Source organism: Scyliorhinus canicula, chromosome 4 (genome assembly GCF_902713615.1).
Source record: "Scyliorhinus canicula chromosome 4, sScyCan1.1, whole genome shotgun sequence".
Taxonomy (NCBI): domain Eukaryota; kingdom Metazoa; phylum Chordata; class Chondrichthyes; order Carcharhiniformes; family Scyliorhinidae; genus Scyliorhinus; species Scyliorhinus canicula.
Genome location: NC_052149.1, coordinates 172,921,259 through 172,947,431, shown reverse-complemented (window position 1 = coordinate 172,947,431; position 26,173 = coordinate 172,921,259). Strand labels below are relative to the sequence as shown.

The 26,173-nt window shown below is 45.2% G+C and overlaps 1 protein-coding gene across 4 annotated transcripts in view; it reads right to left on the bottom strand.

Moving 5' to 3' along the window:
• The window catches only part of ergic1 (endoplasmic reticulum-golgi intermediate compartment 1), a 145,727-nt gene that overhangs the window by 21,060 nt on the left and 98,494 nt on the right, over positions 1-26,173 (bottom strand). For all 4 annotated transcript variants that reach the window (XM_038795549.1, XM_038795552.1, XM_038795551.1 and 1 more), the window contains 6 exons: positions 21,889-21,961; positions 18,332-18,426; positions 12,464-12,588; positions 8,643-8,747; positions 5,772-5,832; positions 3,946-4,046 (listed from right to left, as the gene is read on the bottom strand). In XM_038795549.1, coding sequence (XP_038651477.1) covers positions 3,946-4,046; positions 5,772-5,832; positions 8,643-8,747; positions 12,464-12,588; positions 18,332-18,426; positions 21,889-21,961 — 560 coding nt within the window. The remainder of the gene's footprint in view (positions 1-3,945; positions 4,047-5,771; positions 5,833-8,642; positions 8,748-12,463; positions 12,589-18,331; positions 18,427-21,888; positions 21,962-26,173) is intronic.

The window sequence follows — 26,173 nt, the reverse complement described above, 5'->3', positions numbered from 1 at the left end:
TTGGACAGGCCACCAACTCATCTGCTCCTCTATGTCCATCAAACTTCACCAGAAGCAGAGGAAGATGAAGAAGCTCAGAAAAAAGGTCAACTTTGAGCAGCTTCAAGAGCCAATAATGCTGGTGAACGTTCAACAACGTCTTCACCAAAATCTCCAACGTGTCTTTTCTAATGCAGTGGAGGAAAATTGGAAAGAACTGATAACAGCCATCATCTCAAGCTGTGAAGAAATGATTGGCTACAAGACCAAGAAACACCATGACTGGTGCAACGAGAATGACCACATCATTCAATACCTCATCGACAAGAGGAGGAAAGCTCTCCACCTCTGGAAAAACAATATTACCAGCAAAGCAAAGAGGAGAACTCATCAAATAGCAAAGGTGGAGGTACAAAGAAGAACTGTGGAAAACAAGAACCAATGCTGGACTGAGAAAACGAAGGAGCTACAACTCCTCGCTGACGAGCGTGACACCCGCGGCTTCTTCAGTGCCACCAAGACAATATATGGACCCAACATCCTAGACCTCAAACCAGTGCAGAGTAAGAGCTCATCTCAAGAGCTTTTTGAGAGACAGAGAAAATATCAGCCTTCCATGGGAGAACACTTCAAATAACTCCAACTGTCTTACAATCATAGATGAGGACGCGTTTGAGGAAATTCCCCTACTCCTCATCAAAGATGATCTTGGAGTCCACTCCCATCAAGTGTGGATCAAGCCAAAGCCACCATTAAACACATGAAGAATGGAAAGGCCACATGAATGGATGGTATTCCAGCAGAGATTTTCAAACTTGGAAGAGAAGAAATCGCCTGTCATCTCCATCAGCTTCTCCTGGAAATCTGGGACAGAGACAAAATCCCTGCTGACCTTGGGTATGCATCATCGCTACCAACTTCAACAAAGGAGACAAATGGACTGTGGAACCAGCAAGGATTCTCCCTACTGTCTATCGCCGGGAAGATCAATATCCAAATCCTCGCGAGCTGCCTTCTCCCAGTTTCTGAAGATATCCTTCCGGAAAGCCAATGTGGCTTCTGACCAAATCGTGGAACAATGGACGTGATTTTCACCACTCGCAAACTTCAAGAGAAATGCCACGAGCAACATCTACCACTCTAAATGGCCTTTGTCGATCAAACCAAGGTTTTTTACTCAGTCAATTGGGAAGTGCTACGCAAGACCCTGTCAAAGGCCAGCTCGTCCATAGAAATTCATCGACATCCTCCTCCAGAACAATATTTCGGCAACAGTCCTCTCCGATGGAAATAAGACAGAAATCTTAAAGGACAAGACTGGAGTCAAGCAGAGATGTGTCATCAACACCACCACCCTTTTCTCCATTTTCATTGCCCCTATCCTTCACCTGGTCAAAAACTAGCTTCACAGTGGAGTGGACATTTTCTACAGGATGGATGGAAAACCTTTCAACCTCAACGAGTTGAAATCCTAGAAGAAAATAACACTGACATCACTGATGGAACTTCAGTGAGTGGATGCCAATGTCATTTCTGATCTCAAGAGAATCTCCAAGCTACACTTGACGTCTTTGCGAAAGCATACCAAATAATCAGCCTCAATCTCAAGATGGCTCAAGTCCTTTACAAACCCGCCCCAAGGCAAGATCCGGTCTCTCCCTCCATCAAAATCAATAGAAAACCCTCCCAAACACAGAACATTTCCCCTACCTGGGGAGCCACTTCTCATCTAAGACTGACATTGATGTGCAGATCCAACATTTTATCCAATTCACGAGCGCCGACTTTGGATGCCTAAGGACGAGAATCTTTGACGACCTCAACATTCGTGCTGATACCAAGATCCCCACGTACAAGGCAGTTGTCCTCCCAGCTCTTCTATATGGGTCAGAAACTTGGACCACGTACAGACGTCACCACAAGGTCCTGGAGAGATACCATCAATGCTGTCTGAGATGGATTCTCTGCATCAGCTAGGTGGACAGGCATATGAAAATCAGCATCCTTGAAAGAGCCAAAAGCACCAGCTTTGAAGCCCCGATCATCCAAAACCAAATCCGCTGGGCCTACCACGTGCTTAGGAGGTCAGATTCACGATTGCCAAAGCAAATCTTCTTTGTCCAGCTCAAGGAAAGCTTCCAAACCAGAGGAGGACAAAGTAAGCAATTTAAAGGCACCCTAAAAGCTTACCTCAAGAAATGCATCACAGACGTCAGTGCCTGGAAGACCCTTGCTCAGAAGACCTACTTGGAGGAATCTCCTGACTAAAGGGACACATTCTTTGAGAGCACCTGATGGTAAGAGAAGGTCCAGAAAAAGAGCCTGAGAAAGGAATACCAGTGATCTAGAGTCCAAGGACCAATCCCATCTCCCGGAAACACCTGCCAAGTGTGCGGTCGGAGATGCTGCTGAAGGATCAGGCTCATCGTTCATTCAAGAACTCACAGAACCCATGACCAAGACACGTGGACAATCATACTCGTTCGCGAGTGATCGTTGAAGGAGAGGATTGGCTAAGAGAATTTAATGTCAAGTTGAATTTTTGAGACAGGAATGTAAACTCTGGTGTGGTATTTCATTAAAAGGATGTCACCTCTGCCAAGGCATCACCCTTCAGTTCTGTTATACTGAATACGAGCCTAATTAATTACCTCCAAGTCCCAAAATAGGCAAATAAATATTCGCGCCAGTGGAAAGGCCTCGCAGTCCCCAAGAGACCTCAGGATGCCTCGAGACATTGCGATCTGGATCTCACCCTCACTGGGCTGGGTCCAGATTTGCATATTTAAGTGAGCAGTTAGTCTTTCTTGAAATTGTCTGTGCCGGAGTCTCCCAAGGCTCGGGATTCGACACCAGTGCCTGGGAGACCTCGCCATGGTGCTGTTCAGTACTGGTCCAAGAAAAGTGGACCAGGCGTAACAGCACAGCCACCGGAGGCCGCTGGGCAGTTGAGCTCTGGGTAGGATGGTACCCGGGCAGTACCCCTGCCAGCCGCGCACCCTAGCACTGCCATCTTGGCACCATGCAGTGTCACACGGACATTGCCAGGGTGCCCAGGTGGCACTGCCAGGGAGTGTCCTGCCCTTATCAGGTGGGGTTCAAGGACCCCCTAACAAGTAAGTTGGGGCATGGGTGTGGGTATAGAGCAGAGACCGGGGAGGGGGGGTTGAGAGATCAAGGCAGCATTTAAAACTGGCACGCCGATCTCTTCATGTGAAATGAAGGCAAGTGCAGCCTTGGCACGGCATTCCTCGTCAAGGCCAAAATGAAACCCAATGTCCCTTTTTATAGCGGATTCGCTTTCGCCGCTACAGTCACCTAGAAATACTCCACTAAACGCACCCAAAATGGGACTCTGTGTTTTTCCCATTAAATTGCATCCATTACTTAGTATAACCGCTAATGTGGAATGTGAAATTTAAGTGAGAAAATAATGTAGAACAGAGAGGATAGAACAATATATGGAGGTGTTGGCACAGTGTTACTGTCACTGGATTAATAATCCAGAGACCCAGGGTAATGCTCTGGAGGTCCGGGTTTGAATCCCACCATGGCAGATGGTGAAACTTAAATCCAATTTTTTTTAAAATTGGGCATGAAACCATTGCTGTTTATCGTAAATATCAATCTGATTCACTAATGATCTTTAGGGAAGGAAATCATTCTCCTCTGGCTAGATGTGACTCCAGAACCACAGCAATGCAGTTGACCTTTAAAGTGGTCTAGCTCAGTTCACAGACTCCCTTCAGTGCAGACGGAGACCAAATGGCCCATCAAGGGCAATTCGGGATGGGTAACAAATGCTGGCCCAGTCAGCGACATCCATACTTCATAAACTAATGTTTAAAAAGTTAGTCTGGCATCACTCATATGAGAATAGTATTTATTCTACATCAATTTGAATTGAAGTTATATGGGAGCATAATCTTACATTCCTAAAACCCCCTTAAAACGCAGTCACCTTACCTTTTGTGCTACTGTGTACTGATAGGAAAAGCGTTGATTTGCCTTTAAATCTTCATATACTGTGGGGACTATCTTCAATACATAGTCATGTGAAGCAAGAGCTGTGTGAAAGCAAAGAGAGCCAAATGGTTACATTGCAATATTTAGTGAAGACTTTTCAACTGGATTCCTAGAGGTATTATGGTATGTCATTTATATGTAACAATTTTAACCTATCACTCAAGGTACAAAAATAAACAGCAACACCGACCTAAACGGTTATTTGCTTCTAGATATGAATCAAAGCGTGACTCGTACTCTGGGTTTTACAATATATGATTTGAAAAGCTAATTAAGAGTTTCAGTTTTGGCTTGTCCAAAAGACAAGGAATAACAATCTCCAAGTAAATTACCATCATTACCACACTGACAGCTCCAACAAAGACCTTAGCACTTTGAGAAGGATTATGAGTAATATTTTGTCAAAGTGCATAGCCAAAGGCACAGGGAGCAGTATATTTTCTTTGTTTACCTCACTGCGGCCACCACACCTTAAAAATCTGCAGTATTTCACCGAAATACAGGTACTATGATCGACTCCCCATCATCTGCCATGTTATGATTAGTGTAACCAACCAGAGGACTTGCCTTCAGTAGATTTTTAAATAAAAATGTGAGGAAGACTGAATCACCACTGAAGCAATTAGGACACAATTCCAACTGGGTAATTTAGTGAAAATAAAATTTTAAGCATCGATATCTGGCACCCAGGTGGCACGGGACTATTCAACAGCAGTACAAGCACCAGCAACTCACAATAGTTGCAGACAATGCTGCCAGCCACATTTGGTGGGGTTTGATCTTCTCAAACTGCTCATGTACCCTCCAACATGTTAATCAGGGAGTGGGAACCATTACTCTAGACTCAAAATATCCACACAGGCGGCTCCATTTCTGGTCCTATTTGGCTGGATTGCTTGAAAGTGAACTGTTAGATCAGATAACTTGATTTACACAAAGCGACTGCCAGGTTAAATTAGTGCAGGGCACGGTTGAAGGCACTGCAGAAACAGCAAGTCCATTTTTCAGACATCCACAAGTTGGTCCAGCAATAAATAATAGTAGGTCGGAATTTAATGAATCACGGAAAAGCTCTACTAATCACAGCAGCAAGGAACAGGAACTGAATTTTCTGCACTATTCACAAACGACGGCAGAATCTCATCAGGGGGTTCCACCTGCCAGCTGGGGAGCCAGTAAGAGACCCGAGCTGCCTATTTTTAGGAAGGCACGCCAAACAAGACCCCGGGGGTTGAAGTCTCACCTATTGATCAGAGGCCAGTAACTCTTGTGCTCAGCAGTGCTACAGGGAAGCAGTGGCTGTTGCAGGCAAAACACCTCGCGGAGTCCCAGGATCGCAGAGCAACCCAGGCCTCAGGTGAAATTTGTTAGGGATTGAGGGGATGGCATTGGCAGCAAGGACTGGAAGTGACTCTAAGTTGGTTAATACCAGCAGCGGCAGGACAAGACCACTTAAGGGCCTCAATAGGCAGTGAGGCAGGAAGGCCGACCTTGAGACTTCCTGCTCAGAACTTGATTCTGGAGGAGGCAGGATTCCAGTTCGCCACCATCTCACCTAATTACATGCCATGCCCAGCCTGCCGCAAGAGACAGTAGAAGACTCTGTCCAATGTTTCAGTAGGTATTCCAAATTACCTTGTGGTAATTTGTAGATCACAGCTGAATTGTTTCCTTGAAATGTAATTTACTAGTCACACTTTTTAATGCAATAATACGAGAAGTAAAATTAAAGTCAAGCATCTAAACTGACTCATGCAAATACTTACGATTTGAGCTACGTTTATCCGCTCTGGCTAGGGCATTAAAAGCAGCTTGAACATTTTTAACCTGAAGAAACCAAACAAGGGTAACTTTTATCCATAAACATACTGGCTTTGGAAATAATTTCCTCATGTTTAATGTAACATTCATTTAACTTGAAGCAGCTGACAGTGCTCAGGAGACTTTTCCTCTTTTATTAAGACCTTTCAACATATGTAGTAAATATTCTGTTTTCAGTCATAATTGGCTGGGGGGAGGGGGGGGGGGCGCGGGTGGATGGAGCTGAGTGAAAGGGATCTGGTCAGGGCAGTAGTTTTGGAATTTTAAATTGGCAAACAGTCCAAGCACATAGGGAAGTCAGCAACAAGCCACCAACTTGCAGGTTTCACTGAGGCAGGACAAGACAAGGCCCGCCAGCCAACACACTCCCAGGAGGCGGGTTGTCATTTCAAATATAATGAGGGTGAAAGCCTCAGATTCAGGTTTAATTGTGGCCAGTCAAGTTATTGAGTGTAGCCCGTCAATAATCTTAGGTCTCAGGACATCTTAGCAGCAACAGGAAGGTTGAAACAGCCTGAAGGAGAAGGCAAATGCCTTCATGACACTCCCTGCGAGCCAGGAGGGACAGGAGTGCTTCCTTCTGCCCTTCCAAACTCCTCCACCTTCAAAAACGTCCCTCCCGACTCCCTATCCCCTGCAGGGTTAGAGATTGGACCTTCCCCATCACCGGATTCGAAAAGAATCTCCCAACACTGGGCAGGGTTCAGACACCTGCACCTGGTCCAGGTTCGAGGATCAGATCCCCCCCCCCCCCCCCATTACTAATCATGTAACAATCAAAGGCATCTTTCAGCTTCTCTCGTAGCAGGTTTAACATCTTCAAATCATGTTCCCAAATGTTTTATTCCAACATGCAAGACCTGTACTGAATTTCATCTACTACAATTCTACCTGCTTGCAAATACTATCCTGGGTCTTTGCAATGCCTGGCTGCTTCATCATAGATATATTTATGCTCAGCTTGTCCTTATCTCCATTCTATTTCCTCTCTACTTCCTGTCGTCACCAATACTATTAAAGTATACAAAACAGAAAGTTACATTTAAAGAATTATGCAAACTTTAAATCTATTTTCTGTTTCCATTTTCCTCCTGCTCCATACGTAATCTGGGAATCAGCCCCAGGATTAGCTGCTTAAGTACTCGACAGATCAGAGGTCCGATGGATACGTTAACTTTTAATTTGCATTTCTTTATCTGTTGCTCGCTAACGTGCTGTGTTCTTTTACTGAAGGTGGTCAATTTACTCGTATAAGACAAATGCCCCTGCTGCAATTCTAGAATAAATACTTATAGAGCAACTTTCACAAAGAAACGAATATCCACAAGTTATTTCTGAATCACTGGAGATGAACATGCCGTTGAATTCCATGCAAAGGATAAACTTTTAAAGGAAAAATGGTACTTGTAGTGAATTATACCCCTCAGCCAGTTCCCTTCTCTCAGATACCAGCATCATTCTATTTCATCATCATTGGATTTAAATTAAAGGACAAACCATGAATTACATGGCACTTTATCCTGACTCTCATAGATCATTTCAATAAAAATATTTCTTTTTGATTCACTGAAGTGTGAACAGACAAATCTCACAGTCACCGGATTAACGGTCAGATAGTCCGATGAATATTGGTTATTTGACACTAGGAGAACTATCAGCCCTTTCTCAGGTATTAAAGTCCAATTAAGTTACCTGAATGTAGCGCACCTCAATACCACAATTCACTCTTAAAGGAGTCAGAGCAGTACCTCTGAGTGTGGCACTCTCTCAGGTGCTGCACTTAAGTGTTTGCTAGCTTTTCACAGGATAAAGTGTTGCTTTGACTGGCTTATCAAACATAATAGGTTTGTGCATATAAAAAAATTGTGTGAGGTTTGTGTATATAAAAAAAAGTGTGAAAGGTTTATTTTTTAAATTTAGAGTATCCAATTCTTTTTTTCCAACTAAGGGGCAATTTAGCGTGGCCAATCCACCTACCCTGCACATTTCTTTGGGTTGTGAGGTGAGACTCACGTAGACACGGGGAGAACGTGCAAACTCCACACGGTCAGTGACCCGAGGCCGGGATCGAACCTGGGTCCTCGGCGCCATGAGGCAGCAGTGCTAATCACTGCGCCACCATGCTGCCCTATATAGTGTGAAAAATAATGGGCAGTTCGGATGATAATGAGCTAGCTGAATATTTACCCAATAGTCCGTGTATTATAAACAATTTGTTAGCTTGGCTCAATAATGTATTGACATATCATTGACATACCAAGCACACTGTTTTATTGGTCATGGATCCATTTTTTTGGCTGTGAGCAGTGAGAGATCTAACATAAAGACAAGGAAAGGGGGACAGAAGCTTTTGGATCAGGATTCTGCTCAGGCAATCTAATTTTTTTTAATTAAAAACCTAAAGGCTGTGAAGCAGGGAACCCTAAACAAAATGTCAAAAGAAGGATATGCCATAAGCAGTTAGAAAATAGTTTTTAAGTCAATGAGATGGAGACACCTAGCATGTCCAATTTTGTAAGTTATGCCAAAGCATCTTGAATTATGTGAATCTGACCATAAATCACTGCCATGACAAAAAGCAAATTCTTCATTCAGTAGCATCAAAATGTGTGAGAGGTGAAAACCTACGAAACAAGTCTACCCAATATAATAAGTTTGGAATTGAAGAAACACCGGCAAACCAAGGGTTTCTAGACCTCATTGATACTGGCAGTTAAATCTGATGAAAGAGTAACATTCACTTGCCACATTGGGCAGGGTTTTTAAAAATCGGTCTTGAGAATGGCAATGATTTTAAAGGAGAAGAATGCACTTACCTCTATTATTTCACCAAATGTCAGTTTGTTCACTACATGAGTCATATCTGGACTATCTGGTTGCGCGGTGGCACTGTGTGTGGATACATGGAAATTGCCTGGAACCTAACAAAGACATATTTATTTGCTTACACAAAACAACTTAACCCCAGAATTACACTTAATGTACAAATGCAAAATAAGCGAGTGAACAAAAATACAGAACGCTTAACACAGGGGTGGGTTGGAGAGGAGCAAAATGTTATATTTAAATCCAACTAAAGGTTTTGGTCCAGATTTTGCGGTTAGCACCAAATGAATGCCGCTTACAGTTAACATTCTGACTGCCGCCCACAAGGTTTTCATGGGCTTTAGAGTGGAGACGTGCTGCAATCAGGTGTCTGATCCAGCACAGTGTTCTCCACACGGCATCTGTGAGTAAGGCAAAAAATGCAGCAAAGCTCTTCAACCAGGTTAAAGAATCCCAACTGTGACATGCAAATTAGTTATAGATCACATACAATAAGAGAAATAAAGACCAGAAAAGAGTCTTAACCAGGGTTAAGACTCAGCCAGGAAAAGTAAAGAGAGTTCATCATTTTTAAAACAATCTCCAACACTTATGAATTTTTGAAGGGGCGAGAGTCAAAATGAAATTTACATTTTCAGGACCAGAGAGGTTGCTTGGCATCAGCTATCAATTATTACATCATTAAAAAATTATCTGCTCCTAAGTGCACCAGCCCTAATTTTTAATGATGTCTTTCTAGTGAGCAAATCGTTGAAGCTATATATGCCATTGCATGTCTTTCAATATTGAATCATCAGCAAAGGACTCCGACAGTGCACCCTGTGGAGGAGCAGGTATCCCCGACAGCAAATTCCAGATGGGTGGATAGCAGAAGTTGGTATCTGATTTACTGTAATATAGGCGAGCGCCATTCGCCTCACTGTTATTATCAACGCAGAATCTGAACCACTACCCTTCACACAATTTTCAATCAATGTAATTTTAAATAATAGGCGACAAATGAGTATGTTTCAATTTTCCATAGAATCACTCCAGTGCAGTAGGCAGCCAGTGGCTCATTGGGTCTGTACCCACCCTCCAAAAAGGCATTCTACCTAGACCCACTCCCCGTAACCCCGTGCATTGATCATGGCCAATCTACCCAACCTGCATATCTTTGTAGGAGCACCTAGAGAAACCCACGCAGACATTTCATAAACATTTTTCATTCTTGAAATTTAAAAAAATATTATATTAAACAAAACACAAGTCATAAATAAATGCTGTCAAAAACAGAGTACAATTTGTACTGCATTCATTTTGATAGCTTTAAACTACTCAATGAGGGTAGAAATTCCTGACATTTGGCCACTGATTCTATACAGACTGGTTGTAAGCATGTGACGTACAGAAGTCATTAAGCAAAGTCATGCCAGGTTTCAAATGGAGGGGTTGAATCATTACTCATCGGGACATCTATCAAGATGCTGCTTTCTGTTTCAGCATACTGAGGGAATTATCAGGCTGATTCATGTGTGCCAGCGTTTGCGATCAAGTCCACATTTTATTTATTCCTCTCCACTCCTGAAGGTAATGACGTGATCCTACTCCATTGGCATCAGCTGACATCTGGTGAAATAACGATGGTTTAGACTATAGCAAGATATTTCTCACTGTCTTTAGGATAAGCATTAGCGGGCATCAGTGTACATTCGTCACGCTCCAATTTGAGACCTGCATTTACTGACTAATATTACCTATATGGACCCATCATTAAAAAAAATTCAGTGATTAGTCAAAAGTTGCCACTCCTAAACAGCAAACAATTTCCAAGTCACTCAAAGTTATCGGAAGATTAAATAGCATTTACCTTACACTTTACTGGCTTGATCAAGACAAAGAGAAAGATGCCTACCATATGACTCAATATCCTTTACACAAGTAATCTAAGTCACAAGGGCAGTTACAAAAAATAAAGTGTTGCCTGTGGTCGACCAGTCGCTGGATCAGGATTTGATAGTGAGGTACGGCAACTCAAAGAAATTTTGATTCACAAGATTACTGATGAGTCAAGACTTGGAAACATATTGAGTAAAACCCCATTACCTCACTTTAATAGCGCATACAGTAAATTATTCTCCTGAACAAAACAGTGCAGCTGGTATAGACCTTTTACTGCAGCATAAAATCGAGTTATGAAACTATTACTTTTTGTCACTTAAGTAAACAGAAGTAGGCGTACATATTTCCAAACCAAATAAATATTCCAATTAATTAAAAGGATGGGTCAACCACATAAAGTTCCACAGAAGGGATGCTATTTGACCTATCATAAATTTATGCGCCGATCGCTTCCTAACAACAGAATCTAGTTTAGTCCACTTTATCTTTTCCAGTTCAAATCAATTTGATTATTTTCTGCAAACGCAGTAAAATGAACAGATCCAATCACTGAGAAACCTTTCCTATGACATATGGTTTGTTCTGATTTTTATATCTGATATTTTGATTCAGAAATCATTTGTGATCATGCATTAAACTGAACAAATCTCCTTGTTTATACAATTTGGTTCCTCCCTTAATGTCTACAATTCAAAAATCCTCACAATTGTTGCATGAGGCATGGCTTTGTGCGCTTTTTTAAAAGCTGTGATTGAGGGCGGAATGGTGGCGCCATGGTTAGCACTGCTGCCTCACGCTGCTGTGGACCTGGGTTCGGTCCTGGCCCCGGGTCACTGTCCGTGTGGAGTTTGCACATTTTCCCTGTGTCTGCGTGGGATAATCACCCCTCTGCCTGCCCCCCCCCCCCCCCCCCCCCCCCCCAACAAACCCAAAGATATGCAGGGTAGGTGGATTCGCCATGCTAAATTGCCCCATAAATTTTTTTAAATGAATTGGCTACTCTAAATTTATAAAAGTAAAGCTGTGATTTCTTATGAATCGTTTGGGGTAGAGTTCCGACATGGCAAACATTATGAAATTGGACCCAAAATGTGCTTGGCTAGATTACAGGCGAGATCTTCGAGCTGTTCACGCCGGTTAGATCTTCCGGTCCTGCCATTGGCGCACACCTGCTGCGGGTTTCCCGGCGGCATGGGGTGGATCCAATGGGAGATTCCATCAACAACGGCAAGACCAGAAGATCCCACCCACTGGCCAACGGAGGGCTGCTCCCACCGCTGTGAAACACGGCGCGGAGAGGCCAAAATATCTCACCCGACAATGCAAAGCTTCTGCAAAAATTAATGAGTATAATCACAAACTAAAATTTGTGAACCAAAGCACTAGAATGTAACCACTTATCCCTTTCCATAAAAGACATTGCTTCCTGTATTTAGGACTGGTAAACTAGTGCAGTTTTATTGTTGCCGCTGAAAACGGGTTTATCACCAAAAATAAGCATGTTGTGTCCAGTCTTCCACTTAAACCAGATTTGAAATCAGTGAAAAATTACTAAAACATACCACACTGAACCATTTAATAGTTCAGTGTACACTAGCAAGTTTCTTTGTCAGTTAGATAGTTGGAAAACCTTTCAAAAACATGCCTATTAGTGCGTGTAAGCCTAAAGAGTCTTCCTGACCAACACAAATCGGACGATTCTTGCAATGTCAATCTGGGGACATGGCCAGTTAGGTGTGCGGAACCATTTCTGCTGGTTTGGAATTTGTGCAGAAAGCTAGTGAAAATTTTATCACCCCCGTCCTCTTTGTGTTCATGTTTTTCCTTTATTCGATCAAGTAGTAGAAGTTTGGACATGAATCATAACATTTCTGAACACATGAAGATTTTTGCAGTTTTTAAACTTTGTAAAACATCCTTTCAAACTTACCTTATTAATACTGAACTGTCCCTCAAACCTGCAGCCTTTGCCATTGTTTAGAGGAAGTTTCATGGAGTTATCAATATGGCCAACTTCATGTCTTCCCATTTCATCTTGGATGTCGAGTCCAACAACTAAAAAAAAAAGATTTTAAAATAAACGAATCGCTACAAACTGTACAAACATGAAACAAAAGTCCACAAAACTTTCAAAGTAACTTTGACTATACTGTCTACTTAAAATTCTGAAATTGGCTTTTGATGGACTAAAATAACTATTCAATTAGTTCTAAAATAACAAGGGGCTAATTATTAATACTAGACTGGGGCGCGATTCTCCACTCCCCACGCCGGGTGGGAGAATCACGGGAGGGCCGCTCTGGCACCCCCCACGATTCTCCCACCCCCCCCCCCCCAAAATGGCGTGTCGCGTTTTGCGACACGCCGCTCGGAGAATCGGCGCTCGCCGTTTTTCCCGGCGACCGGCGATACTCCGGCCAAGATGGGCCGAGCGGCCTGACGACCCCGACGGGTTCACAACGGCGGCAACCACACCTGGTCGCTGCCGGCGTGAACAGCGCGCGACAGGTAAGTGTGGGGCCTGTGGGGGGCGGAGAGGGGATCAAGCACCACGGGCGTGCTCAGGAGGGGACTGGCCCGCGATCGGTGCCCACCGATCATCGGGCCGGGTCTCTAAGAGACGCACTCTTTCCCCTCCGCTGCCCCGCAAGATCAAGCCGCCACGTCTTGCGGGGCAGCGGAGGGGAAGACGGCAACTGCGCATGCGCGGGTTGGAGCCGGCCAACCTGAAGCGTCAAGGCCCGGCGGCCGAGTTCCCCACAATGCCGCTCCTAGCCCCCCCCCCCCCCCCCCCCCGGGAGGAGAAAATAGGGGGCGAGGAGCGGCCTCTGACGCCGGCGTGAAACACACCGGGTTTCACGCCGGCGTCGGCCGTTGCGGAGAATTTCGCCCCTCATTAGTCAAAGAAGTATGTGACAATTCTATTTGTGAATTACTGACACAATAAAACATTGGCTAGAATGTGCATGAAGAGTGCATTTAGTCCTCGTAAAACCAAGGATATTTGGTCTAAAATAAATACCTTAGAATTAATCATTATTAACAGCCTTTAAAATGCACAAATCTCGAAACAATCCACTGTGTATAGGTCTGTGATAGGGTGTCACGACATCCTGGGCTAGTGCACAGTCAATTCCAGCCCAAGCTGATCCAGAGTCGCAACACAGGTGAAATTAGATTTCATTAAAAATAACCAAGGTCTTTGGATGAGCCCGAGAAACTACTGTCCCCAGGTTCGTAACTTTAACACAAGCAGACTTTGACTAAAGGGTTAAAGAGATATGGGGAACAGGTAGAGAGGTGGAATTGAGACCAGGAAGAGATCAGCCATGATCTGATTGAATAACGGAGCAGACTCAAAGGACTGAATTACCTACTTCCGTTCTTAATTCCTATGTTCCTATGATGTACAGTATTATAATTAAACTGACAGAAAATGTAACTGACTATCTAACACCACTTTCCCAAGCCCCCTTCCTAGCTATCCCCACTCTCTACACACACACTCAGACAAACAATAGAGGGGAAAGGCGGTTGATGGGGAAAGAAAATATGAATAAAACAAAGGATAAAGATCTTTGATGCACTGGGATGGCTTCCAGTTGATGTCTTTCTGAAATTCAGGCTTCCATTTTGGTACTTCTTCCTTCTAGGCTTGAGATGGTTTTCTCTGGCCAGGTTGTCAGCCTTCTCTGTAGACTCAGGATCATTTCAGGTTCACAACAAAGGATATGCCTGGCACTCACTGCTTTCAGAACAATAGAGCCGTTCTTTCACTTCAGCCATCAGGAGAGAGAGAGAGAGAGCGAGCATTCCTTTCACTTCCAAGGTCTACACATTTCTGCTACGTTCTCTCAGAAAGCATCATGCAGAACCAATCACGGACTGTTAGCAGGTAGAACACTGTCCCTGTCCAACCCATCGATTGCCAGTTAACCAATCAAACAGAGTCCCTCCAAAGCTGGTTCCCAAGATCCACTCAGTACAGGTGTCTGGCAGCTTCTTTCCAAAATATAAAACCTAGGAACACACAGTGTGGTAGCAAGCAGGCTGTTTTAAGGCACATCCTGATTATGGGTCCAGATTTTTACTGTTTTGGCGTGTTTCCAGTGTTTCGAAGGCTACCACAATTCTATCTTGTAAGCCAAAATAATTGTATCATGGAAGGGCTACAGATACCCTAAACATCAAAATATTTTTAGTTGCTACAATTGATTTCATTTTTACGGCAAGAGTTGATAAACCAGTCGTCAGGCTAAAAATGACGATTGTCATGCATTGGCCATTGCTCTTTACATCATCTTTGCTGGTATATATTACATAGGTTTTTCAGCATATCTCCCTGATATATTGAACATCAACTCATCTCCCTACTGATATTTACATAACCAGTCTCTATAGCCACAAGACATAGGAGCAGAAGTCGGCCCTCGGCCCATTGAGTCTGCTCCGTCACTCTGATATCACGGCCTCTGATATCATAGAATCATAGAATATACAATGCAGAAGGAGGCCATTCGGCTCATCGAGTCCGCAACAGCCCTTGGAAAGAGCGCCCTACTTTAGCCTACATCTCCACCCTATCCCCACAACCCCATAACCCCACATAACCGTTTTGGACACTAAAGGCAATTTAGCATGGCCAATCCACCTAAGCTGCACATCTTTGGACTGTGGAAGGAAACCAGAGCACTCAGAGGAAACCCACGCAGACAAGGCGAGAAGGTGCAGACTCCGCACAGACAGGGAATTGAACCTTGGGATCCTGGAGCTGTGAAGCATCTGTGCTAACCACTGTGCCACCGTGCTGCCCTTCAACTCCACTTTCCCACCGTGTCCCCATAATTTTCGATTCCCTTACTGATTAACACTTTGTCTATCTCAACATTGAACATACTTTTCTTTCCTTTTTTTGTTAAATTATAGTTACTTTTTTTTCCTTTTTTGAAAAAATATATAGTTAGAGTACCCAATTCATTTTTTCCCAATTAAGGGGTAATTTAATGCGGCCAATCCACCAATCCTGCACATCTTTGGCTTGTGGAGGCAAAACCCACACAAACACGGAGAGAATGTGCAAACTCCACACGGACAGTGACCCAGAGCCGGGATCGAACCGAGGACCTCGGCGGCGTGAGTCAGCAGTGCTAACCACTGCGCCACCGTGCAGCCCTCGCCTTGAACATACTTAATGACCCAGCCTCTACAGCTCTCTGCAGTAAAGAATTCAACGGATTCACTACCCTCAGAAGAAATCCTTCCTCCTCACTGTCATGAATGGGCGACTCCAACTCTTTGATTACGCTCTCACTCCCCACCCACTCCTTTGCAAGCACAATGTCATGACAAACCAGCCAGAGACTCACAATTACACGTACACACTAGTTCCTCTGTGCTTACGAGCAAATTAGGAGGACTTCTGGGACAATTTTGGAGGATGAGCCAGCAGAATATATGGATTCTATGGAAGCTTTGAGGATCGCATGTGTAGAAGGGAATTTTGGGTCATTTTGTGACAACATCAAATGTCTCCAGCTAGTAAATGCTGATGAAACTCTGCAACGGTTGACCATCAGTGCCAAACACTGATGTGGTTAAGTAACAGAGTGAAATAAGGGGCAGGATTCTCCCGTACCCGGCGGGGCGGGGGGTCCCGGTGGGATGGAGTGGCGGGAACCACTCCGGCATCGAGCCGCACCAAAGGTGCGGAATCCTCCGCACCTTCAGGGGCTAGGCCAGCGCCGGAGTAGTTTGCACCCCGCCGGCCGGCGTGGAAGGCCTTTGGTGCCGCGCCAGCCGGGGCCGAAGGGTCCGCCGGCCGGCGCGGATCCGCAAATGCATCAGCAGCTGCTGTCATCATCGCGCATGCGCAGGGGGGGTTCACCTTCGCGCTGGCCCTGTAAGCCTCCGCGAATAGAGTGCCCCCACGGCACAGGCCCGCCCGCGTATCGGTGGGCCCCGATCGCGGGTCAGGCCACCGTGGAGGCACCCCCCGGGGCCAGATTGCCCCACACCCCCCCCCCCCCCAGGACTCCGGAGCCCGCCCGCACCGCCAGGTCCCGCCGGTAAGGGACTTAGTCCAATGTACGCTGGCAGGACCTGCATAGAACAGACAAGATCATGAGAACTAGGAGCAGGAGTAGGTCATCTGGCCCTTCTAGCCTGCTCCGCCATTCAATGAGATCGTGGCTGATCTTTTGTGGACTCAGTTCCACTTTCCCGCCCGAACACCATAACCCTTTATTCCTTTATTTTTCGAAAAACTATCTTTCTTTATCTTGAAAACATTTAATGAAGGAGCCTCAACTGCTTCACTGGGCAGGGATTGATACAACAACATGATTGATGTTTTTCTGACCTACCTTCACCTGAACCAGGAGGTCCTGTGGCACACTGGATATTGTCCCTGCTTCCAAGCCAGAAGCTCTGGGGTTGAGTTGCACTCCAGGACTGACTGGCCACAGAAAGTGCATTCATGTTTGCGGCCAAAAAGATTGGGTGGGATTCTCCAACCTGTCCTACCAAAGTTGGTCCCCCGCAGTATGTATCCGGTGGCAGGATTGGCAAGCCATGCAAAAGTCTGTAGACTTTGGCAGGATCAGAATATCCTGCCAGCAGACAATAGCTCACCACATCCTGGTAAATCCACCATTGGGGTGGGGGGGGGGGGCAGATCCCAGCCATTGATTCTTAACCTTAAAATCTTTCCCAAGAGCTTCCGATTGCAGGTAAGAGTGGGGGAGTGTCCTGGTCAGCATGTTTGATGTAGAGTGGTGCCCCTCAAGTTATAGGACCTGGCAATAGGCTGGCAATCCATCCCAAGAAAAACTAGCCATGAAAACGGACATAAGCAGCGCTCTGTCTGCCCCACATACCACTGCGTATAGGAAAGAACAAAGGAAGGAAAGCAGGGCAAAAGGAATCCTGAGCACAATACTGCACTTGCACAGGTTCTGTGCAGTTCAAAAATGCACGGTATTTCTGGTTCACCTCAGAGGTCAAGCCAGGAAATACTGGAAATCCTGATTTCATTTACAACAAACATTAACACAACCACAAACAGCAACAGCATTAAGCAGGTATGAAGCATTAAGCAGGTATGAAGAGTGCCAAGACAAGTTAAACCGGCTCATCGCAAAGAGGACAATGGGGATGGGGGTGGGGGCAGGGAACTGGAAGGAATCGGGTGAAGTCATGATCCAAATATGAAATGGAAGGAGATAAATGTGAAAATGCTCTTCCTTCCTAACCAGCGAATTGAGAAGCAGAATTATCAGTTAAAAAAAACGAAACCAAAACACATTCACGGTTAGACTAGCTTACAAGGAGAACAGAATGCATCCTACTGTAGTAAAGGCAGATTTGGTTGAAACACTACAAGGACCGGATTGTTGAGCAAACAAGTAGCAGTGAAGCAGACTTGAATTCAACTTTTAAAGGACAGATAAAGTTTGGCCAAGATGCTTTGCGCATTCAGACATAAACAAAAGGGTAAACTGACTTTATAATTCCTTCTTGGAAGGGCAGCACAGTGGCGCACTGGCTAACACTGGGACTACGGCGCTGAGGACCCGGGTTCGAAGCCCGGCCCTGGGTCACTCTCCGTGTGGAGTTTGCACATTCTCCCAGTGTCTGTGTCAGTTTCACCCCCACAACCCGATGATGTGCTGCTTCGGTGGATTGGCCACGCTAAATTGCTCCTTAATTGGGAAAAAACAAATTGGGCACTCTAAATTAAGAAAAAAATAATAATAATTACTTCTCGTAATTTTGTTCATTTGTGGTTACTTATACTCACCATCGCATGAAAGGTTAGGTAAACTGATATTTAGATTTACTTCAATTTTTCCTCCACTATCTTTGTCAGGATCATCCACGTACAATTCATTCACTCTGTAATAAAATGGCAACCATTCATTCCGAGAACATTTGGCGCTAAGATTTTGTTTATTGTTCCTGCAGGCAACACCGAAGATAGAATGAAATGCAGCATTTTACTAATTATTATATTCTGGAAATCCAGTTGGTGAATGCTGACACTGGAGCTAGTACTTATTCAGTCTTATATTTGTTTACAGAGTGAAAATTACAGGCGTATACCTCCTAACTCAGCAGTTTCAGTCTGTTTCGATGTGTTCAGGCAAAACCACCAAACAATCCTCCACTTGCATATAATTAGACACATTTGATGTACAATCAATCCGAGCGCAATGCAGATAAATTTACTCATAGTGACATCCCCCTGTGTAGCAAAATGATTGAATTAATTTACAGCTCCCCTGGCCGCACAAAATTCCTCTAATGTTTCAGCTGGCTACTTAACATGACCAAGTCAAACTACACTTCTAAGTTATTTTCTGATGACTGCTTTGTTCTGAGTAACAATGAGGCACATAGGAGGTATTCAGAAAATGGTAAAGGACCTCCTGAAGACTCGGGGTTAAAGTTTGAAATCACAACATAGTAATGGCCTGGACCCAATTATGAGAAGAAATAAAAATGAAGACAACTTTACAAATTAAGGAGAAAAAGTTTCATCAGTTAGTAAATAGACATCTTTATTCAAGGCATTGCATTTAATGTGCAATGCACAGGATCTGACTTCAGTGCAAGTTATATTTGCACCAGCAAAAGCAATCAGAGCACTTTTAAAAAATACGCAAACATTTAATCGAAAGTTACAGTAACCAAAACTTGATTTTATAAAAAGATTTATTTTTCCTGAGAGGTGTTTGCATCACTGAGCACATTTCCATTCTCCTTTGCTTTACACGCTGACATTTAAATAGAAACTCACTGGGTGGGATTCTCCGACATTGCGGCAGAGTCCCCGCGCCGTCATGAACGCCGTCGGCGTGGCGCAAAAGCAGCGTCGTCATCGCGCAACGCCCGACTGACGCCGCGCACCATCATTTAAAGGGCGTGATCCTCGCACAGGACCCAAGACGACGAGATGGCTGAGCCGCGACGAGCCGCACCGAGGTTCCGGGACACCCTGCTGGATGAGGTAGAGTAACGCAGGGTCATCCTCTGCCCAAGACGTGGGCATCGGCAACCGTCAAGCACTGTGAGGCGTGGCTGGCGGGAGGTTGGCCACCGCGGTCAGTGCTGTGGGGCACACCCCCCGCTCCGGGGAGCAGTGCAGGAAGAAGCTCCACGACCTCACGAGGGCTGCCAGGGTAAGTGCAACGAAAGTGCCCCGGGTCACACCCAACCCCCCCCCCCCCGGTGATGGAGTTACCGGAACGGGCCCCAGAACCACCTCCTCCCTCGGGGGGCCCGGTGTCCCCCGGGCCTCACCATGGGACGGAGGTGCGATCGGAGACGTGCGCCGTCACACCACCGACATCTGGCCCTGCCAGTCCTGGAAGTCCTGGATACCCTCACCTCTGTTGGGCACAAAAGTGATGAGGCTCCCGGGTCACGGACTGGTGCGCACCACACAGCCGAGCCGGTACAGCAGGTGGAGTTTGGAGCAGCCGAGGGGCTGGACGGTCGGAGGGCAGGCCAGGCCCAGCACCCAGCTGCCGCCCAGACGGTTCCCGGGTTCCTGGAATTACTGGACCCACCCGGAGACCCGATGCATGTGGAGACCCAGGGACTGAACAACGGATGAGGGCCATCTTCCAGCACCTGCAGACGCAGTTGGAGGAGTCTATCCGCGTCCAGGAGCAGGGGGTGGTGCCGCTCATCGCAGCCACCCAGGCTGACACCGCACGGGTGGCGTCCGCGGTGGAGACAATGGGGGAAACGGTTTCGGCCATCGGTCAGGTTCTGCAAGGCGTTGGGCTTCATGTGCACGCGTCATCCGTGGCCTAGGAGAGGGCTGCCCTCTCACAGACAGCCATCTCACAGAGCCAACAGGACATTGCTGCCGCACTCCGGGCACTGGCCCAATCTCAGCAGGCCATGGCCCAGTCCCAGCAGGTCATGGCCCAGTCCCAGCAGTCCATCGCTGAGAGCATCAGCCGCATGGCGCACATGCTGGATGGCGTAGCGCACTCACAGGTAGAGGTTGCACAGTCCCTGACAGGGATGTCGCACTCCCTGGGCTCCGTCGCTTTGAACGCTCGGACCCTGGTCGATGCCGGTAACTCCATCACCGGGGGGGGGGAGTGCCTGAACACTCGGCCTCCCCCCTGTTCCATCCCTAGCGCATATGGTGGCAGCGGGCAGGACAGGGTGGCACAATGCCATCCAGCATGCCCGCTGAGCATCCTGGCCCATCGAAGCCGGGTCGCCCCAGGAAACGTGTGCCAACGGGGAGCCGGAGAATCGCCGTTGTGAGGGTCTCGGGCGATTCTCCGGCTGGCGCGGCGCCGAACTCGGCGGGGCCATTCACGCCGGGTGGGAGGATGGCGGGAGGCGTCAGACCGGCGTCGCGTGATATAATGGCGCGGCCGGCGATTCTCCCAACCGGTGCGGCCTCAGAGAATCGTGCCCACTATTTCAGTTATCGCTTGGTGATGATTTTCTTTTCAATTGCCTCCATCACTTTCTCTCAACCATGGCAGTTAGTCTTTGATTTTTAAATTGACGCAGAGTCGGAACAGAAATCCGGAGTCAGGAGGGAAATCTTTCATCGAACAATCAAAGAAGTTTGCTCCTCCCCTCCAGCCCTATCAGCTGCTGCTCTGCTCTGATTCTCTCAGTTTGTGCTGTGTAAATTAGCAGTATTCAGGAAAAAGTGTAGAAACATGCAAAATAAAACTTTGTGGTGGGGTTGGGGAGGTCGTCTCCGCAAGATGTTAAGTGGCACAGTAAGCACATCAACCCACATATTATGATACTTAGCCGTTTAGATTAGATTTGTCACGTGTACCGAGGTACAGTGAAAAATACTGGTCTGCGCACAGTCTAGGCTGAGCACTCCATACATGAAAAATATAGGACTGAACCTGAGTCGCTGGAGTTGTGAGGCAACAGTGCTAACCACTGTGCCATGTTGCCACCCCACCTGTTATATGTTGCGCAGAAATAAGAGCAGCCCCCCCCCCCCACAAAATGAAAAATCCGCTGAGGTGAGGCCAATTGGAAATTTAAAAACCCAAGATTGATGGAATTTTGTCAAGCAGAGGTATCAAGAGAACCAAAATAAAGGAGGATGAATGAATGAAGATACGGATCAAACACAATCCAATTAAATGGCAGCGAGAGCACAAGGGACTGAATGGCTTAATCATTTCAATGCTGCGCAAAAACACATCTTATGTGGGGATTTATTCAAGCCCTGTCGCTCTATACAAACTGAAAGGAAGAGGAGTAAATATTGTGTATTAGCTAATGCCTGCAAATGAAATGTTTAATCAATACTACAGCAACTGTAAGAGCTAAGGGATAGGGTGTCATACTTACATTTCAGTGGTAATGAAGCCAGTCAGTTCTGACAGGAAAAGGAACAACATGAACACACAGCAGCAGATGGAAACTGTAAAAGAAAATGAATGCATTTAAAAAACAAACTTCAGTGCTATTTCTTTCAAAATGCAGGATATATAGACTTTGTATAGTGTGAGAAATTTGACTGTTGGTACAGACCATAATTCAATGTAACCACTCTTTTATATACAGTAGTAAAGATTCACAGTGCTTTGGTGTAAAGGCTGACAAACTGGTCACTTGGGTGATGTTATGGTAAAGAAACAAGTAAAACATTAAAACACATTTCTACCAGAATATTGACCTGCATTTTTCAACCCTGTAAAGACAAAAAAAAATTGATTGCAAGAGATTTATGCTCCTGGATCCATATGTATTATAAATAACTAATGTTCATGTTACTGTGTAATGATGGGAGAATGAAACAAGCCTATAAACAAGTGGCCGCATCACAGTTTGATTTGGAGAAGCAATGCGACTCTACTTTTCTGATGCTAACTCAATTATGCATTCAGGTAGTGAACCATTATATAGACTTAATGTAAAGGGAGTGTGCCACAGCTTTACTGTTGAGTTGCCAAAGGTCAGATTTAGCAAAAATACAGCTGACCAATAAAATCTTGGGCGATGAAGGATCAAACAGATGTCACTTGGCAAATGGAAGGCTGCTTGCTTTGCAGCTCGTCAGAGCTTGTGAATATCTCATCTTTTCATCCCCTTCCCTGGACAACAAAAGTCAGTAGACTTCTAAAGGTGCTTAATTGGTTGCAAAGAACTTTAAGGTTCCTGTAGTTGTGAAAATTGCTATGTAAATACAATGTTTGTTCCTTTCTCTTAACCAAGCATCGGTTTAGTTGGTTAAGAATCAGCAAAACTAAAACACCTCCCAAGTCCAACCTCCCCACAAGAAAAAAATCCATTGGCTGGTCAGAACAAATCAAAATTTCATTCATTTTCAAACAACTACACAAAATTATTGCACGGTGCATTAGTCACTTTTGACGAGACCAACGGCAAACATTCAGGGAGAGCTGGCCTAGAGATTCTCCTCATGTGAACTTATCCACGAGCAGATCCAACAGGGCAAGTGCCCCAAAATAACAAGATTCATCAGAACAGTGGCCAAACATTAAGCAACAATTCTTTCAAGTAGTGGAATGGGGTCAATACTCTTATTTCTGTATATACGTATGGTAAATGATTTCTGAGCAGCAAAATGGGTAGACAATGGTAACGCCCATGAAGAAGCACAAGTACACAAGCCATCGCATGACACCTCAATATGGAAAGCTCTCCATCAGGGTTCCCATATTGCCACAAAGAATCCTCAAATATAGAAAATTCATGCACAACAGACTGTATTGGTGTCACGGCTCAAATTTAAACCATTCCCCTCACATCATTACTCAGATTGCACAAGATTATCAATATTATTTTGGCATAGTTTTCATATCTTCCCACTCTTCCCACGGAGAACAATGAAGAAACGGAAGGAGTGGGCGTCACGGTTATGCAGTAGTTAGAACTGCTGCATTATGGTGCCAAAAACCTGGGTTAGATCCCGGCGCACTATCCGTGTGGAGATTGCACATTCTCCCCATGTCTGCGTGGGTCTCACCCCCACAACCCAAAAATGTACAGGTTGATTTGCCACGCTAAGTTGCCCCTTAATTGGAAAAATGTAATTCAAAAATATGGAAGAAGTCCCAGACCAATTAAGTCACCAAATTCCATGGATGTAACCATGTTAGGACCAGCCAATAAGATGATTAACCCCATAACAGCAGAAGTTTTTAATGGGCTCCCATATATTCAAAAGAAATGCAGAGCAAATGGAAACAGCTTGGGTGAGTACAGTAGGGTAAGTATTTACTATTTTTATCGCTTATAGTTTGTACGGATTTTATTTTGTGGTTTAAAATTTATAAAGGCTATATTTTGTAGTAACAAGGACCTGGGAAGGAGGGCCCGAGAGTAATTCATATTATTTGATTTTACCTAACTTCCAAAAGGTTTAATTCAAAGGGGTAAGTCATGTTAGGAGAGCACAAAGCCGTTGGTTTCTCTTCCTATTCTATGTGGGAAACTGGGAACATTTACAGTACCCGGGACCAGCATGTGTGTAAGGAGTGTCTCCAGCTGCAGCTCCTGGAAGCCCGGGTTTCAGAACTGGAACAGCGGCTGGGAACTGTGGAGCATCCGCGGGTTAGAGAGTACTGTGGATAGCACGTATAGCGAGGTGGTCACACTGCAGACTAAGAGTCCACAGGCAGGAAGCGAATGGTGAGCACTATGCAGAGCAAGAGGACGAGGCAGACAGTGCAGTATTCGCCTGTGGCCATTCCCTTGCAAAACAAATATACCTCTTTGGATACTGTTGGGGGGAAAAGGCCTTCCAGGGGATAGCAGAAACAGTCAAATTCATTGCAGCATCGTTCGCTCTGCTGCATAATCATAATAATAGTAATAATAATAATCGCTTATTGTTACAAGTAGGCTTCAATGAAGTTACTGTGGAAAGCCCCTAGTCGCCACATTTCGGCGCCTGTTCGGGGAGGCCGCTACGGGAATTTAACCCGCACTGCTGCCTTGGTCTGCATTACAAGCCAACTGTTTAGCCCATTGTGCTAAACCAGCCCTGGGGGAGGAATTAAAAAGTGTGAGACTGCAATAGTTATAGGGGGGTTCAATTGTAAGAGGAATAGATAGGCGTTTGTATAGACGCAAACTAGACTCCAAGATGGCACGTTGCCTCTCAGGTGCTAGGATCAAGGATGTCTCAAAGCAGCTACAAAACATTGTAGATGGGAGGATGAACAGCCAGAGGTTGTGGTATGCATTGGAACAAACAACATAGATTTTTTAAAAAAGGATCACGTCCTAAAAGCAGAAAATAGGAAATTAGGAAGTCAGTTGAAATGTAGGAACTCAAAAATAATTATCTCAGGATTACCACCAGTGCCACATGCTACACAGAGCAGCAATAGCAGGGAATATGTGGCTTCAGAGATCGTGCGATGGGATGTCTCCTGGGACATCGGGACAGTTCTGGGGGAAGTAAGTCCAATACAAGCTGGATGGGTCGCACCTGGGCAGGACTGGGACTGATGTCCTAGGAGGACTATTTGCTAGAGTGGTTGGAGAGGGTTTAAACTAAAATGGTGATGGGAACCTCAGCAAGGAGTTAGACAAGGGAGAAACCAGGAAAGGAACAAAAGGCAGAAAGAAAAGTAATAGCCAGAGAAATCAAGGGCCAGAATCCAACAGGGCCACAGTGAAAAATAATGTGAACGGGACAAGGAATGTTAAAAAGGCAAGCCTCAAGGGTTTGTGCCCTACTGCGCGGAGCATACACAATAAAGTGGATTAATTACTTGCGCAAATAAATATAAACGAGTACGATATTGTCGGGATTACGTAAAACACAATAGTGTAGTGGTAGTGGGGGATAGTATAGTGAGGGGGGTTCACACTGTTCTCTGCAGCAAACAGCAAGAGTCCAGCTGGCTGTGTTGCCTGCCCAGTGCTATGGTTAGGGACATCTGTACCTGGCTAAGGAGGAACTTGCAGCGGGAGGTGGAGGATCCCATTGTTGTGGTCCATTGTAAGGCCCATTCCTGGTTGTTCCCTTTTCCCTGTATTCATTTTTGCTGTTTTCATCCATGGATGCTTTATGGACATATATCTTTTGATTGGGCAGGGGACATGAGGAACTTGAAAGTTACAACATAGTGCATTGTGCAAGATTTGGACAGCAAAACACAGACTTCTGGCACCCGAGGGATCGCTGGGACTCGGTTCGATCGGTTGGCCGATGGTCAATGAATTGACCAGAAAGTTGTATTCTGCCCGATAACAGGCGGTGATTGGATCCTGCCCAAGTGGGCTGATTTTCAGAGAGTCAGGGGAGGTCAGTCAGGGTCTTGGGACTCTGAAAGAAGCTGCTCCCTCTCGCCCCCATGTTTTCTCCAAAAAGGCTGCATAGCAGTCCATAGAATCTGCATGAATCTAGTGTAAGCCTCGAACAGAAAACCTAAATTGAAGGAAGATATATATAGAGGGTGGAGCAAGTTCAGGGAATTGGATAATAGTTAGTCTGTTGTATTTGCCAAATATTTAATTGTAGCTGTTATTAATAAACTTAATTGTGTTTAAATTTACAAACCTGTTGACTGTAGTTATTGGGCAGTTAAGGGTCAAAGACTTTGGATGTTTTTTCTAAGAAATATTTATTTTGATTGTGTTGCAATTCCAGGTCAAG